At 43.9% G+C, this 16,813-nt stretch overlaps 1 protein-coding gene across 3 annotated transcripts; it reads left to right on the top strand.

The window, feature by feature from the left end:
• The first annotated feature begins 2,121 nt into the window (after positions 1 to 2,121).
• On the top strand, positions 2,122 to 14,049 carry LOC113006710 (sorting nexin-9-like). Of its 3 annotated transcripts, XM_026142839.1 has the most exons (17): positions 2,122 to 2,241; positions 4,863 to 4,949; positions 5,026 to 5,100; positions 7,549 to 7,660; positions 7,744 to 7,900; positions 8,334 to 8,418; positions 8,498 to 8,623; positions 8,831 to 8,948; positions 9,024 to 9,154; positions 9,923 to 10,026; positions 10,331 to 10,434; positions 10,529 to 10,606; positions 11,494 to 11,570; positions 11,682 to 11,771; positions 12,018 to 12,132; positions 13,622 to 13,713; positions 13,804 to 14,049. In XM_026142839.1, exons 1-17 carry the CDS (start codon positions 2,230 to 2,232, stop codon positions 13,849 to 13,851), a joined length of 1,611 nt encoding a protein of 536 aa, XP_025998624.1. In that variant the 5' UTR covers positions 2,122 to 2,229; the 3' UTR covers positions 13,852 to 14,049. The 3 variants fall into 3 exon arrangements, with proteins under 3 accessions (XP_025998624.1, XP_025998625.1, XP_025998623.1); XM_026142840.1 differs by lacking the exon at positions 2,122 to 2,241 and having other exon boundaries at positions 4,809 to 4,949; positions 7,756 to 7,900; XM_026142838.1 differs by lacking the exon at positions 2,122 to 2,241 and having other exon boundaries at positions 4,809 to 4,949.
• The last annotated feature ends 2,764 nt before the right edge of the window (positions 14,050 to 16,813 follow it).

Here is a 16,813-nt window from a genome sequence, read left to right as displayed (position 1 = left end):
CCATAAATGAACCCCCTTAGCTGTCAACCTGAACCGGACAGCCCCTCGCCCTACCCCGCCCTCCCCCTGCAGTTAAGTGCACACGCTGATCCAATGTAAACAAGGGAGCAGCTAGACCAAACCGAGCTGACATGGTCAAACAAAACCAAACCACCTGGACAATTGCGTCTCCTGACGAAAATGTATATCCTACATGAACAAGTATGTATACAATGATCATTACAAACTTTCTTGTAGCATAACTCTCATCCCGGAGAGCCGACTGTATGTCGAACAACCAGTACTCCAAGACACAAATGAAAGCCCAATCAACAAGTGGGCGTGGCTAGTTATCTATAAGGGATAAATAAAATGCCCAATACAACTGAGGAGAACGAAGGAACGGTCAACCAAAGTAAATACAAAAAAGAAAAATACTCTCCCCAAAAAATTCAACAGTAAGGATGAGCGATATTGACCATTAAATCCAACAATTTCAAACTACAGTTGTTATGGGCAGATAGTGAAGGATTCGGCAGTCCCCATCAGATATTCTGCTAGTCCTCTGTATTCTGCAAACCTCGGATGAACTTTTCCGCATCTGCTGGGGTCTCAAAGACATGCATATGTCCACCAGATGACACTCGTAGCTTCGCCGGGTAAATTAATCCGTAACGTACGTTCATCGCCCTGAGCTGCTGTTTCACCCGGTCGAAGCCCCTCCTCCGTCGGTGGAGATCTGTAGAAAGATCCGGGAAGAACATGACCTCTTGACCCCCGCAGATAACTTTCCCTTTGGCCATAGCCGCCCGCATCACCCGAACCTTGTCTTGGAAGCTTAAAAACTTCACGATGAGGACTCTCGGTGAGGGTGGTCGGTTGGGTTGCGTCCGGCCGGGCAACCGGTGAGCTCTTTCGATGAGAGGTTGTCTCGGGAATGTTGCTGGTCCCAGCGCTTCGGGGAGCCACTTCTCTAGGAAAGCCACCGCGTCATGTCCTTCTATTTTCTCCGGCACATTAACTAGTCGTAGGTTGGAACGACGAGAGCGATTTTCGAGGTCCTCGAGTTTGTTCATGAGGAGAGCCACTTGTTTAACTAGCGCATCTATCTTGCCTTTCTCTGAGTTAATGGCGTCCTCCACGCTGCTAATGCGCATCTCTGCCCCATCCATGCGCACCGAAAAGTCCTGCACGTCTCTTTTAACATCTTGGATCGCTGACAGGACCACATCAAGTTTTGTGGAAAAGTCATTTCTGATTCCGTCGAGTATTTGAATAACATCCATGTTATGGGCCATTCCAGTACTCACGTCCAGGAGACTCCCAGAGCTAGCATCACCTGCAGAGTTAGCTTGACTGCTAGCATCAGAGACGTCGTCTTCCTCACTCAGAGAAGAGTGTGCCTTAGATTTATTTTGTGCTTTCTTAGCCGGCATAATGTCGCGGATATACGATATTAACTCGTTACAAGCAATAGTTATCACTGTTCACGCAGTTAAAGGACAGTTTTCAGGAACTTACTAAAATATCGCCAGGAGCTCACAAAAATACGTGTGCCTAGTTCAGCGCCATAACCACGCCCCCTATCTGTACTTTTACTTTTTATAAAAAACTACTGTTTACTGTGTTATTAAATTTACAGTTAAAGTTCATATTTTACACTCTGCACACTGATCCTAATGATCTTAGTGTATTTTGTAGTGTTTTAATGCATTTAATAGCAGTATTTTAACAAGTATTTCGTAATATTTTAGCATTTTGTATTTTGTAGTGTTCGTCTGTGTATTTTGTAGTATTTTAATGTGCTTCAATAGTATTTTCAACTGCAGTATTTTTACAGCGTGTAACTGGAGAGTTTTCAGGAGACGCCCAGTGGAATAGCCCTTCCGCGTATGACGTCATATGTGGTCAAGGTTTCAGAGCACAAAAATAAACTAACGGAAGCGGACTTTCAAAATAAAAATTAATAAAACTAAGTGAATCTGTGTGATTTATTTAACGCATTCCTGTATTTTATTATATGAATTCAACTTGCCTGTGTTCACAGCTTCTTTAGACGTCACTAAAGTGTCGTCACTAAAGGTGTCGTTTTATAGGTTTGTTTGCCCTAGAGCTACTGCGGTGCTTTAATTGTGAAGCGCCACAGCGGAAGTGCCGTCCTCGCGCTCCCTACCTTGACGCAGCGGGGCTCAGGTCGGTCCGCGAGCTGACGGCAAGAACCGGGATCGAACCTACTCCTGTGACGTCACCATGGCTGCTCAGGTAAGACCATCGCCTGCACGCGTACCTATCTGCGGTGACCTCTGACCCCGCGGCTGGCTCCAATCAGCGCGCTGAACCGAACCGGATTCGGGGAGCAACAGAACGGCGGGGACACACCTGAGACACGGCAGGTGTCAGCAGACAGGTGCAGCGAGCGGCACGAGGAGAGGAGGGGGACACAGGGGAGACACGGGGGAGACAAGGGGGGAGGGAAGAGCGGCAGGCACGGCTTGTACAGCCGTGGGGAGAACTGCCAACATCCAGTTGGGAAAATAGGAACGCACAGGCTGTTGCTGCGCATGTGCGGGAACACCAGCCCACGTTTAAAAGTTGTCGGAGAAGCTCAGAGGAGGGTCAAAAGTCACAGACCTGCTGCTGAGGAGAGATCGATGAGAGTTATTGATCCCTGCGATGATCAGTGAGGTCTGCAGGCGATATATCAGAAACTTTAGATTGTGAGGACGAACTCAGAGATTGTCAGTGTGAGGAGGTCTCCTGTTTCCCACAGCACAGTCCTCTGACACCAGTGGCGGTCCTAGCCTGTTTGGCGCCCCGGGCGAACACTCCCTCTGGCGCCCCCCCACATACACAAAAAACATATTAAGGATTATACATTACGATAAAACTGTTGTCGAAACATACTGAATTTTGCCAGAGAAACACACATATGAAGAGAGAGAGAGAGAGTATGCATTGTATGCAAACGGCTACCAAACAGTCATCATAATTCGTCATACAATGAGAACAGGACAAATCAACAATTGACAATTAATATTAAAACCTGTAACATAATGTACTGTTTGGAGTTTAGTATTTTTACCATTTCTTCTTGGAGCAACTGTAATCCACATAATTTCTTTAGGGATTAATAAAGTATTCTGATTCTGATTGTTTCAGGATGACCTGCCATTATCCAATCACACATCTGCTTACCTGCATCTGTTGCTCGTTTCTCCTCCTCTTCTTTTTTATTTTTTCTAAACTGAGCTCCTGATGGCTTTGAACTTTTCTTGTCCACCTTACATTGGTTTTAATTTTGCACTCCGGTATGAACACAAATCCCCCATATCGAGGATCACCACAACATGATCTAACAGACCTACACCTTAGTTCACAGATTCGCCCGTATCTAAAACCGCTACTGTCTGACAGTCAGAGAACTCATCGCTTATTGATTTATTTAAAATAACGCTGGCATGCCTGGGTGTGAGATATCAGCTGTGCTGCAGACGGAGAGCTGAAGCTCATAAAGACCTCAGATTGTTTTTAAACTTGACTCTAAGCGCTTCATGATATGAATGTACCTGCCCATCACCCAAACACCTGGATGTTGTCCACGCTTCAGGTTTATTACTGGCTGTGGAAATCACGTGGCTCACTGTTCTCTGCGTGTTGCTGCGGATGTTCCCATTGGCTGGTACTTGTCTATGAAGCCCTGCTTGGCCTGCTTTCCTCTTACCTTCGTGTTTATATGTGTAACAACCAACACGGCCTTCGCATTCACAGCATCATCCAAATGATCGCCCTGGGAATCGGACAAAATCAGGATTTCAAATGTGCTGCTGGTGTTTCCAGGAATAATCAAATTGACACATCTGTACTTGTTTGTACTTGATGTCTCGTTACCTGTTGTGTCTGTTGCACCTTTGCTGGTGTGGTGGGAATGAGAGCCTGGATGAATAAATCAATCAGACATCTCATGTTTACTCTGATGGTTTCACTGAAGGACGGCGTCCTGATCGGGGATCAGTGATGCGAGGGATGAAACCATGGTAACAGTTTAACAATGAGGGAGACGTGGTGACAGGTCTGCAGCCTCCACCATCACGCTTGGGGCAGAGACTGAGCTGTGGGCGTGGGTGGTGCTGCAGGAAGTGATGGTGTGTTGGAGTGAAACAGACCTGAGGGTGATGGGGACCGTCGTTGTCCTCAGGTGGGGGCGTGGCAATGGAAAACTCACATGATCATTTCTACTGTAAGTAGAAAGAAGTTGTAATATAACAATCACAATTACTCTAATCAGTGAGAGAGTTTGTGACAGTCTCCACAGAGTAAACTTTTATATGACTGACTTGCAACGACGTAGCGCTCCTGCATCAGCGTTAGTCCTGAACTCAAATATAACTTCAAATTATTTTGTGACTGTTCGGCTCTGCAGACGTGTTTGTCAATGCGACAAGCAGAAATCATATTTGTGTTCATGAATAAACGTGTGGAGGCAGGAGACGACGTTTCATCGCTGCACATGGAAATGTCTCTGTGTGAGCTTCTCTGGAAAGAAAAACCCAGAAAGCCTGGAAGTTCCTGATATGTGGATGTCAGGAAGTACTGTGGTCCAACAGGAAGTCAGGTTCGAGAGTTTGTAGTTTCACTGACATCCAGACGTTTCCTCTGAGCCCAAACCAGAGCTGGTTCCTCTGACTGCCCCTAAACTTTAGTTTGTACCAGTCTGAGCTCTGTGCGTGTGTGTGCGTGTGTGTGTGCGCGCACGCGTGCGTGTGTTTGTGTGTGTGTGTGTGTGTGTGTGCATGCTTGTGTGCATGCTTGTGTGCATGTGTGTTTGTGCGTGTGTGTTTGTGTGTGTGTGTGCGTGTGTGTGCATGTGTGTGTGCGCTCTCCAGGCTCTGGTTCTGTACGACTTCACAGCGGAGCCAGGAAACAACGAGCTGTCGGTGAGAGAGGGGGAGACCATCACTGTGACAGACCAGGTAAACACAGGTGTTTACACTGCACACACTGCAAAGGAAACACGGCTCCACCCCCTCACGTGTCCCTGTTCTTCAGACTGTGGGTGGAGGCTGGATCCAGGCCCAGAACTCCAGCGGACAAACCGGCCTTGTACCTGAGGGATATTTACAGGTGAGCGCTGTGACATTATTTCATGTCGTGTCAACACAAAGAGGCACAGATCAGCGAATTTCACCTTCATCAGTGTCACACACTCTGTCCAACACTTACCTTTGAGTTTAGTTTTTATTATTATTTGACTGTTTGTTTGAATTCAGCTCAGTTTCAGTGAGATTCCAGAACAGAGGCCAGAAAATCAGTATTTCAGTGAAAACAAGCAGCTGACTCACAGGCTGATAGACGTCCAAACATCAATAAATACGTCCATCAGGGCTTCATTGGGCAAACTGCAATCATTTATTTTACCAAACCGACAGAGACTAAAACCGAGGATATTTCATCTTTATTTGATTTCAAGTTCACAAAGGCACAAACACTTCACAGAGATACTGAAAATCACAGCACAGAGTGATAAACCCACCATGGAGACCACTGGACCACACAGTGTAACCTCTGCAGTGCTCTAGAATAACTTTTTGCCACGGTTGCACTGGTGTGCCTGACTTTTTTTCTTAGGCGCACCAGCACAAAAGTTAGGCGCACCCAAATTTTTCAACCGCATCACTTAACACCGCAGTTTTACATGTGCACTTTTTTGGGGGCGGAAATTGCTGTCCATACAGACAATATTGATTTGTAAACGATTAACTAACAATCTTGTCAACACAAAGTTCTTTATTTGGAGCACAGTTCTACCAGAAAGATAAGTTAGTGAAAAAGTGCTTGTGCTTGAAGTGCTTCGGCACTCTTTGGTAATATTATAGGCAATGTTAAACCTAATCATCACATCGGCTCCTCTGACGACCTGTTTGCTGCTGCCTGCTGCTGAAAGGCAGTGGGGAGAGGGGACACTTGGGCAGTGCATTTATTGCAGCATATAATGTGTTTTCTGGATACACTGTGTGCTTTTTCAGCGTTCAAAGATTGATGGCTCCATTTCAGAGCACTGGCTATGAATTTCAGACGGATCAGGCCTTAACAAAACATGTATCAATAGTTCTTTTCATCTTTTCTTATTCAATTCAATTCAGTTTTATTTATATAGCACCAAATCACAACAACAGTCGCCTCAAGGCGCTTTATATTGTACAGTAGATCGTACAATTATAGATACAGAGAAAAACCCAACAATCATATGAGCAAGCACTTTGGCGACAGTGGGAAGGAAAAACTCCCTTTTAACAGGAAGAAACCTCCGGCAGAACAAGGCTCAGGGAGGGGCGGGGCCATCTGCTGCGACGAGTTGGGGTGAGAGAAGGAAGACAGGATAAAGACATGCTGTGGAAGAGAGACAGAGGTTAATAACAGATATGATTCAGTGCAGAGAGGTCTGTTAATACATAGTGAGTGAGAAAGGTGACTTGAAAGGAAAAACTCAGTGCATCATGGGAATCCCCGGCAGCCTACATCTATTGCAGCATAACTAAGGGAGGATCCAGGGTCACCTGGTCCAGCCCTAACTATATGCTTTAGCAAAGAGGAAAGTTTGAAGCCTAATCTTAAAAGTAGAGACAGTGTCTGTCTCCTGAATCCAAACTGGAAGCTGGTTCCACAGAAGAGGGGCCTGAAAACTGAAGGCTCTGCCTCCCATTCTACTTTTAAATACTCTAGGAACAACAAGTAGGCCTGCAGAGCAAGAGCGAAGTGCTCTAATAGGGTGATATGGTACTACAAGGTCATTAAGATAGTAAGAATCTGGTTAGATACCATATTTCTAAGATCAGTATTGAACAGCAGAAATTAAGCTTTCTTGTCCAAGGTCATTTAAGTTCAAAAAAAAAAAAAAGAGTGGCCGACAGCGCTGTAAACAACGGTAGACTGGTGGGCAATAAGTGAATGAATAATGCAGAAAGGAGAGACTTTTAGATGGGAAACTGTACTTAAAGTACAGACAGAGAGAGAGAGCTGTGCATGAAGTGTGACTTTATCGTGGTGGAAGCAAAACAGCAAACGTAAGAGGGAATTAATGATGACATTTATCAAATGTGAAGCATAGTTTGGATCTTCTTTTGCTGCTGGTTCAGCGAATTTTGGTTAGAGAGAGACAAAACCTGCACCTCAGAATCTAGCTCAAAAAAGATGTAAACACAAAGCACGGACCCGCCGACACATCAGAGTCAGTGAGCTGTCGGCTTTCAGCTCCAGAATACATTTATATTTCAATCAGGATTTAATTAATCGATACCGCTTTATTCAAGCTACTCACCTCTCTGTCCGTCTGCACTTTCAAACCCCTGACTATCTCTGATTGGTTCAGACCACGATAGGGGCATAATGCGTGTCTGTTGTTGACCACACGGAGATCTTCAGAGTTGCCGAGGCTTTTTTTTGTTCGTACTCGAACAGTTGGTCAAACTGGTGTGACCCAAGATTTTTTTTAGTCGCACAATTGAAAAATTTGGTTGCATTTGCGATCGTCTGCAGGAACATCTGTTTGTTAAAGATGTTGTCATGTTTCAGATCAGAAACACTGGTGGTGTTGGAGGAGGCGGCGACCTGAGCTCGGGGGGCGGGGCTTTTGTCAGTCACACACAGGGATGGGACAGTCGAGGATACAATCCCACACAGCACGGTAACATACGCTTGTTTCAGCTCATTTTCAAGTATAGTGTGTTACTGTGAGGAAAAAGGTTTTACATCAGGAATGTCGAGCAGTGTCCCTATCAGCTGTTCAGGATGATGACGGCGAGTGGGACGACGAATGGGATGACCAGTCGGTGAGCAGTTACCATGACAACAACCAACCGGAAGGGGAGGCCGGAGCCTCAGGACGAAGCGCCCATGGACCCAGTGTTAAGATCTCCCTCAATAAGTACATATGTTTCTGAAATATGCAAATATAACAGACGACTCACAGTAGAGCTAAAAGTAGAGTCCAGTAGATGTCGGTCCATAGAGCAAAGTAAACACTGGTAGGAGTCATTAGATGTCAGTCACAGTGGTTAGCAGTTGGTAGATTCCTGTAGAAGACAGTAGAGCTTACTAAACATCAGTTGAGTTCAGTAGATGTCAGTAGATGTCAGTAGTGATGGTAAACCCTAGTAGATTTCAGTGGAAGGGAGTGAATGTTGGTAGTTGTTAGATATTATTAAAAATTAATGGAAGCAGATGTCAGTGGAAGTTGGCAGAATTTGGTAGATGTCAGTAGAAATCAGTAGAAATGAGTAGATGTCAGTATAATTCGGTAGATGTCAGTAGAAATCAGTAGAAACGAGTAGAAGACAGTGATGCCTTCTTGTCTTTAGGTTCTCGTTCTCCAAAGGTCCGAGTCCAGAAGTCTTTATGTTAGCCCGACCTCCGGCTGACAGCAGAGAGAGGCTTCCTGTCTACGTGAGTCGAACATTTTTCTCTTGGTTAATGATGTGTGGTGTTGATTGCTCTGATTGGCTCTTGGTCCTCGTCCGATCAGATGGGAGAAGTAGGTCCCGTCTGGCTGTACCCGACGTCTCCTCTGGACTGTGTGATTGCTGATCCAAAGAAAGAGTCCAAAATGTACGGACTGAAGAGCTTCATCGAGTACCAGATAACACCCAATGTGAGCTTAGTAGCACTTTTTTTTAAAACTTGCTTTTGGTTGATTTTTATTTTTAGGTTTTAGCTTCTGTGAAGCACTTTGTGATTTTTATCTTGAAAGGTGCTATATAAATAAAATTTTACTTACTTACTTTACTTACTCTGTAGTACTTAGTAGTACTTGCAGTATCACTGGGTATCAATCTCTGACTTCTCCCTCTTCCTCCAGACAACCAACAGCCCTGTCAATCATCGCTACAAGCACTTTGATTGGCTGTATGAGCGTCTGCTGGAGAAGTTTGGGTCCATACTGCCCATCCCCTCACTGCCTGACAAACAGGTGACAGGTGAGCCATCGCCATAGCTACCCTGTATGACCCAGCAAACACCTTTGACCTTACCAGTCTCACCCGTGCTTGTAGGCAGGTTTGATGATGACTTCATTAGGATGAGGATGGAGGGTCTGCAGGCCTGGATGACTCGGATGTGTCGGCACCCCATCGTCTCTCAGAGTGAAGTCTTTCAGCTCTTCCTCACCCACAGAGATGAGAAGGTAGGTGAAGCTCCACCTCCTGCTTTACATCTTTCAGGTACTCAATGATGGGTTTTAGTGTGCTCTGTAATGTCTGTCCTCTTACCATTGCTGGTATGGATTCCAAAATAAAAAATAAAAAAAATAAATAAAGTGTGCGTATGTATGTACATATATGTACTTGTGTGTGTAGATATATATGTATGTATATGTATGTGTGTTTGTTACTTGTAGTTATTACTACCTGTTACCTGTGGTAATGCAATTTATAATTTATATATTCTGTATTCAGTTATGAAGGCTCTAATTGTTGGTTGCGAGCTGCCGCTTAGATGCTTGTATGTGCCCGGAGCTGTTGATGGGTCTGTATGCAATGATGGGCGTAGCTGCGGGAAGTTTATTGTTTTTTTTGTTGATGAGTGAGTATAGGGGTGGGATTTAATACGTTTTCTTCGTCCCACTCCTTTTTCAGGCAATTTTTGTTTTTTGTTTTGTGTATTTTATGTTCAATATAGGTATTTGTTGTGCCTGAAAATGAATAAATAAATGAATGAATGAATGAAAACCTGAGAACCTGCTGTCTAAGCCTCTGGGATGTACTTTTTGTTTACTCACAAACAAATGAAAGACTACAAACACAAACCAGAAGGCTTCAGGTACAGAACAGACCCCACCCATAGGTTATAAATGTTTGTATGGTCTTTTATGGAGATTATGTTTGAGCCAGTCAGGTGTGATGATATCTGATGCTGCTTGCTGATTGGCTAAGGCTGTTTGTTGTTGTTTCAGGAGTGGAAGGCGGGGAAGAGGAAGGCAGAGAAAGACGAGACGGTGGGTCCAATGATGTTCAGTTTGGTTGAACCTGAAGCTGCAGAGCTCGATGTCATCCAGGTGTAAGTCACTCAGTCTGCTCGTAAAGGCCTATACCCTGGGTTTGGTCTGTCAGGCTACCTCTGATTGGTTCGCTCATTAGGGTCGTCTAACTTGTGTCTGTCAAATGTCACATGACCAGTCATCAGGCGTCAATCCCTTTTTTAGCTGTAGCTCACTGGGAGTGCCACAGGGCGGTGTACTGGGCCCATTACTGTTCCTTATTATAAATGTACTTTCACTGTTCTTCCATCAAACAGCAGCTCAGTTTCACATGTTTTTACCTGTGGCTTTTTACCTTTGTGTGACCTCTGAGTGTGTGTGCAGTGAACAGAGGTGTGAACACTACAGCCGCTTTACAAAGTCCATGGATGACGGCATCAGAGAGCTGCTGAACGTCGGGCACGCGCACTGGAAACGCTGCACCGGACGTCAGTGCATACATTTAAAGTTATTCCGTGTACATGTACACAGAATACTTACAGCTGTGATTGGGTGGTAATGTGTTCATCTGTTTTTAACCAGCGCTTCCTAAAGAGTATGAGCGCATCGGCCAAGCCTTCAGAAACCTGTCAACTGTATTCATCACCAGCAAATATCCAGGTGAGCGAGGGAGGAGTGTGGGGGTGGAGGGTGGAGGAGGGAGGATGGAAGATAGAAGGATGGAAGGAGGGAGGAGGGTAGGATAGAAGGAGGGAGGAGGGTAGGATAGAAGGAGGGAGGATGGAAGGAGGGAGGAGGGTAGGATAGAAGGAGGGAGGATGGAAGGAGGCAGGAGGGGAGGATGGAAGGAGGATGAAAGGAGGGAGGGAGGAAGGAAGGAGGGAATGATGGAAGGAGGGAGGATAGAGGGATAGGAAGAAGAGTGGAAGGATGGAGGAAGCATGGAAGGAAGGAGGAAGGAACGAGTGAGGAAGGATGAAAGGAAGGAGGATGGAAGGATAGAAGTAGGTAGGAATGAAGGATTGACGGTGGAAGGACTGAGGAAGGATAGAAAGATAGAAAGAGGGAGGATGGAAGTATAGAAGAAAGGAGGGAGGAAGAGAGGAAGGATGAAAGGAAGGAGGATGGAAGGATAGAAGTAGGTAGGAAAGAAGGAGGGAGGGTGGAAGGACTGAGGAAGGATGGAAAGACAGAAAGAGGGAGGATGGAAGTATAGAAGAAAGGAGGGAGGAAGAGAGGGAGGATGGAAGGAGGGTGGATGGAAGGAGGGAGGGTGGATGGAAGGAGGGAGGAAGGATGGAAAGATAATCACAATGCAGGGACTCCAGCAACACTTAAACAGGAACAACTTTATTGACTAACCAACGGTTTTGTTTACATTCTCGGAGGACTTGAAGCTCTCCCGCGGTGCATTCAGGGACTCTGAGCTCAGTGTGTTCTTTCTGAACCATTTTCCTTAAAGCTGGTTTCCATTGTGAAATACGTAAATATCCAGTAAACATCTATTATGTGGTATAAGTACAGACTTTTAAGTGTCTGCGATGCAGGCGAGGCGACGTTGACCGACGCTCTGACGGCTGCTGGAAAAACCTACGAGGAGATTGCTGAGGTCGTCGCCCAGCAGGTAAAAACACACACACCTATGTATAAATACACAGTATACTGTGTTTTCTCAGTCTTACAATAATATTTGTTTATTCTCTTACTGCATTCTTTGTTGTGTTGATGTTTCCAGCCTCAGAAGGACCTCCACTTCCTGTTGGAGACTAACAGCGAGTACAAAGGGTTGCTGGCATGTTTTCCAGACATCATCGCTGTACACAAGGTACAGCAGAACTACTGTGTGTAGTGACTATACTACACACAGTACTGCTACACATAACTGCAGGTGCACACAGAGAATGTCTGAAAACATGAGACAATAAAACAGACTGAAGCTGGAAACTGAGGCTTTTATTTTGGAGGTTTTTATTCAATCGCTGTCAGAGCAACATTAATTGGGGAATGGGAGGGGCTCCAGATGTGCTGAGGAGGGCGTGGTCTCACCTGTGTGTGTGTGTTTGTGTTTCAGGCTGCTGCAGATAAAGTGAAGGAAGGTGATCGTTTGGTTTCTGCAGGAAAAATGAACAACAGCGACAGGAAGTGCATGAACCAGCGGCTCAGCTGCATGAGCTACGCCCTGCAGGGTAACAGCACACACAGACACACACACACACACCACCCAAAAATCCCAGCAAACCCAAAGGTCAAAGTAATCTCTTTGATAAAGTTATCAGCCCCTGGTGAAATTTAAAGCTGTCATGCTTTTAGCAGAGCGATGGATTTTCTGCGCAGTGTTTCTGAACATGCTTGTTTTATTTAAAAAGCATAAATCTGTTTACAAACAATGACAGAATAATTTCAGAGAGACAAACATGACCACAGTCAGTTTGTCCTCCTGAAGAACTGAGCTTGTCATTGACTCACAGCTTGGACCTGCTGTGCAATGACCTGTGTTCACTCTGTAACACTCAAAGATGTTAAATTAAGACCAAACCAAGGAATTTCTCCAGTTTACAGTTGGTATAAACACATCTGTGAGGGTTTGATCTGAGAAAGCAGCGTCCCAAATCCAAAGACACTTTATAAATCACTTCAGACCTGAGGAGAAGAGTGAAAGTTATCACAGTGTCTCCAAGTGTGGACAACAGGAGTGAGGAGAAACTCAGAGAGAACCACGACGATCCTGCTGAGGAACATGCTGCAGGAGACCAGAATGGGCGTTACCACCACCCACTCAGAGCCCCAACTTTAATCTTTGGCCTGAGCCGAAGACCAAGATCCCCATCAGGACACATCACATCTGGAGGAGCTTCAGAAGAAGGAGAAGGGGCCGCGGTCACTCAGGAGACAGAGACACACAGCTGACCTTTAGCATCACAGGATCATTCAGGGACTTCATGCAACCCTTCAAAATAAAACTGTCTTGCTCTGTCTGACAGCAGAGTAGACGGTCACATGTACAAACCCTGTGAGGGTGTTTCCTGCTCAGCTCGTCTCGTCAGACACTCAGCTTTAGTGACCTGCTGCCTTTTCATGATGTCATCGCGTTACCTCATCACCGGCCATAGTTTCAGCTGTTTCTGTTTCACAAGTAAAAAAAAAAAAAAAAAAAAAGGTAAATGTCATTTGTATAGTGCTTTATTCAGTCCCTAAGGACCCCAAAGCGCTTTACACTACATTCAGTCATCCACCTATCCACACACAGGTGATGGCAGCTACATTGTAGCCACAGCCGCCCTGGGGCGCACTGACAGAGGCGAGGCTGCCGGACACAGGCGCTACCGGGCCCTCTGACCACCAGCAGTAGGCAAACATAGGGTTAGTATCTTGCCCAAGGATATTTGACATGCAGCCAGGAGGCAGCCTGGGATCGAACCACCGACCTTCTGATTAGTGGCTGACCTGCTGTGCCACCTGAGCTGCAGCCACCACCTACATACCACATGTGTATGAAGAGATGATAATGTTGGGTTCATGTCAATTCCACCAAAATAAAAATCCAAGAACGACTGATCTAAGAACTAAATAATAAAGTAAATAAAATGATACCACAATAGTATAAAGTTAATGTTTGTATGTGTAATAAATAAAAAAATGTCCAAGGGTAACTCGCCGCTGTCTGCTCTCCTCCAGCTGAGATGAACCATTTCCATAGCAACCGTATCTACGACTACAACCGAGTGATGCAGCTTTACCTGGAGCAGCAGGTCACCTTCTACCAGCAGGTGAGCGCCAGGCGGGAGGCGGGGTGGGCGGAGTCTGGTTGCGTGTTTAGGTCTGTGATGTCGTCTCCTATCTGCTCTCTGATTGGTCAGATCGCAGATAAGCTGAGAGAAGCTCTGAGCCAGTTCACCACGCTGTGAGGACGCCGCCGCCACCATGTGATGTCACATGTGACATCACAGCCTGAGTCACTGTTAACAAAATAAAAGCCTCATAATCTTTATAGTGTAAATGTTGATATGATAATGATTAATGATGAGTTTCCTTCTTTTTCTGCTTTATTTAAAAACTTTTTAACAGTTGATTTTACACGTTTAATAAAACTTTCTACGCCTCCACCTGGCTCTACCTCATCTTTATTGATATTATCAGTAGCAATTATTTTACTGTGACAGTGCAGAAAACTTGTTTAAATGTGTGCGGGATAAGCTGCTCACTTTCCATCGAAACTGTAAAACAGGGAAGGTTTTTTTCAGCTGCAGATCTGTTCAGGCTGAACATCATGATTATTGACCCTGACTCAGGAAGCTGCAGGAACACTGGCTATATCTCAGTTCAGGGTCTGCAGCCTTAGAGTACGCAGCCTTAACAGTCCACAAGGGCCGCGTACTCAAAGACCGCTAAGGCCAGAAGTGCGAGGCTTGTAAAATTGGAAGTTATTTATATTTCCTATCACCTTATACCTTCACTCAAAGACCAGTATCTGTGACAGTGTATATATAGATGTATTATATATGAGAGACAAATATTGTTCTTTTAATATGTTGGCATTACTAAATTTGGCTCAATGCTTACATACATGTGTATGCCTCTGTCAGTGCGCCTCAGGGCAGCTGTGGCTACAATGTAGCTGCCATCGCCAGTGTGTGAATGTGTGTGTGAATGGGTGAATGACTGAATGTAGTGTGAAGCGCTTTGGGGTCCTTAGGGACTAGAAAAGCGCTATACAAATGCAGGCCATTTACCATTTTATGTGTAAAAAGAAAATGTACGAGCTGTGATAACTGTGTCTGATAGAATGAAGAGTAGACTGATATATGAAATATTCCTTTATTGGGTGAGAAAATCAGACCATGTCATAACTGCTTTAAGTCATACAGAATAGACATCAGAGCCTTAAACAGGCTGACTTCTGCTTAAAGTTCCCGGAGGTACTTGATTCAGTCCACAGGATCGGACAACGACGTGAGTCCTCTTCTGTGCCATTGCCCAGTGCCATAATCTTGCAATTTACCATGAGACACTTTCGAGTCATCACCTGAAAGGCGTTGAAGGGATCTGACTACCTGAAGACAAGGAAGCTCCATTTCGAAGAAGATCTCTCTCCTGAGAACCGAGAGAGATGCAACCACTTATGGCCACAGGTGGAGAAAGCACATAAGGAGGGGGAAATTGTCTACTTCGTCGGAGCCCGTGCTTTCGTGAACAGAAAAGAAATTCACTGAAATCCCTTTCAGTCCTGTTTGTGGATGTGCCTCAAGGTCTCTTTTCCTTATTGTTCTAAAGACTTATAATAAGCTGTTGTTGCTAAAAACGTTTTTGAAGCACTTTTTTAGACAGAGTAGTTCTGTTCTCTCTGAAGCTTACACACTCTTCTCAGGGTAAAAAGTTAATTTACTTTTCAAAGTTTCATCTCTATCCTTTAATTCTTTAAATGCTCGAGGACTAAGGGACAATACCAAAAGGAAGGCTCTGTTTTTATATGCTAAACGTTTGAATACTGACTTTTGTCTCATACAAGTATCCCATTCTGAACCTAAGGACGCTAACTTCTGGAAATCCCAATGGGGTGAAGATTTATGGATGTCTCATGGCACCAACCATCCAGCGGGAACTGATTCTGAAACATAAGTTTAAGGAAAAAATATATCTTCAGAAACTGATCCGAAAGAGGACATTTTATTTTGCTGATGATCAGACCCTTTTACTGGGAAACATTTATGGCTACAATAACAAACAGGAGAATACTGACCTAATACTTATAGTAAATGAAAAGAAATCAGTCTTTAATGAGTAAATTTGCTAATCTAAAGATTATATTAGGAGGGGACTGGAATCATTCACTCAATACCATGATAGGTAGATGGCCGAGTAAAAGTCAGGAAAGTAGCAATTATATGATGGATTTTATAAAGGAAAGAGACCTAATTGATAACTGGAGACTTAAAACTCCAACAATTAAGGAATTTTCATGAAAAAATAGATCAAGTTTCTTACAGTCTCGTATTGATTATTGGTTAATTTCTGATCCTTTATCCAAATATGTTTCTATATTAAAAATGTTGCCAACACCCTTAACAGATCATAAAACTACCGTCTAAAAGAGTGAAATCATATTGAGAGTTAAATAATTCTCTTATACTGAATGATTCTTTGGTAAAGGAAATTAAAACAAAAATAGATGAGTATTGGAAAAGGCATGTGTTGAAAATGCTTTTAGTAAAAATTGGGAGTTCATGAAATTTGAATTGACATCTCTCTTAATGAGAAGAGGAGCTGAAATAGTTAAAAATAGAAAAAAAGAAGAGTTGGAAATAACTTCTGAAATTATGGCTTTGTCAAGATCACCTGATAATTTATCTGAAGATAACAGGAACAGACTTCAAATTTTACATTAAATTAGAAAATATATATATTTAAAAGGCAAAAGGTACCTTTGTGAGAAGGAAATGGGTCTAAGAGGGAGAACAAAAACTCCAGCTATTTTTTCAAATTAGAAAAACATCACAACACACTTGGCACCATGACTAAACTGTGTTCAGATGGGTCATCACACAAGACCCTCAAGTGATTACCAAGACTTGTGAACTTTTTTATAAAACTTTAAATAAATCAATTTTTTCTACAGAAGTCATGAACATTTTTTATGATTCCTTAGGTAATATTAAAACAATTATTGACAATAATAAAACTATGTCTGATGCCCTCATCACAGCAACTTAATAAGAGTCCAGGGAATGACGGGTGGACTTGTGAATTTTACAAATTATTTTTAAAGGACTTCTCACGCTTTTACATAAAGTATATATTGAAAGCATTGCTAATGAAAAAGTCCCTCCTTCCTTGATTCAGGGACTAATTACTTTGATTTCCAAGCCTCAA

The sequence above is a fragment of the Astatotilapia calliptera genome, chromosome 15, assembly GCF_900246225.1.
Source record: "Astatotilapia calliptera chromosome 15, fAstCal1.2, whole genome shotgun sequence".
Taxonomy (NCBI): Eukaryota; Metazoa; Chordata; class Actinopteri; order Cichliformes; family Cichlidae; genus Astatotilapia; species Astatotilapia calliptera.
Note: the sequence above shows the minus strand (reverse complement) of the source record. Positions and strands in the feature narration are given on the sequence as shown.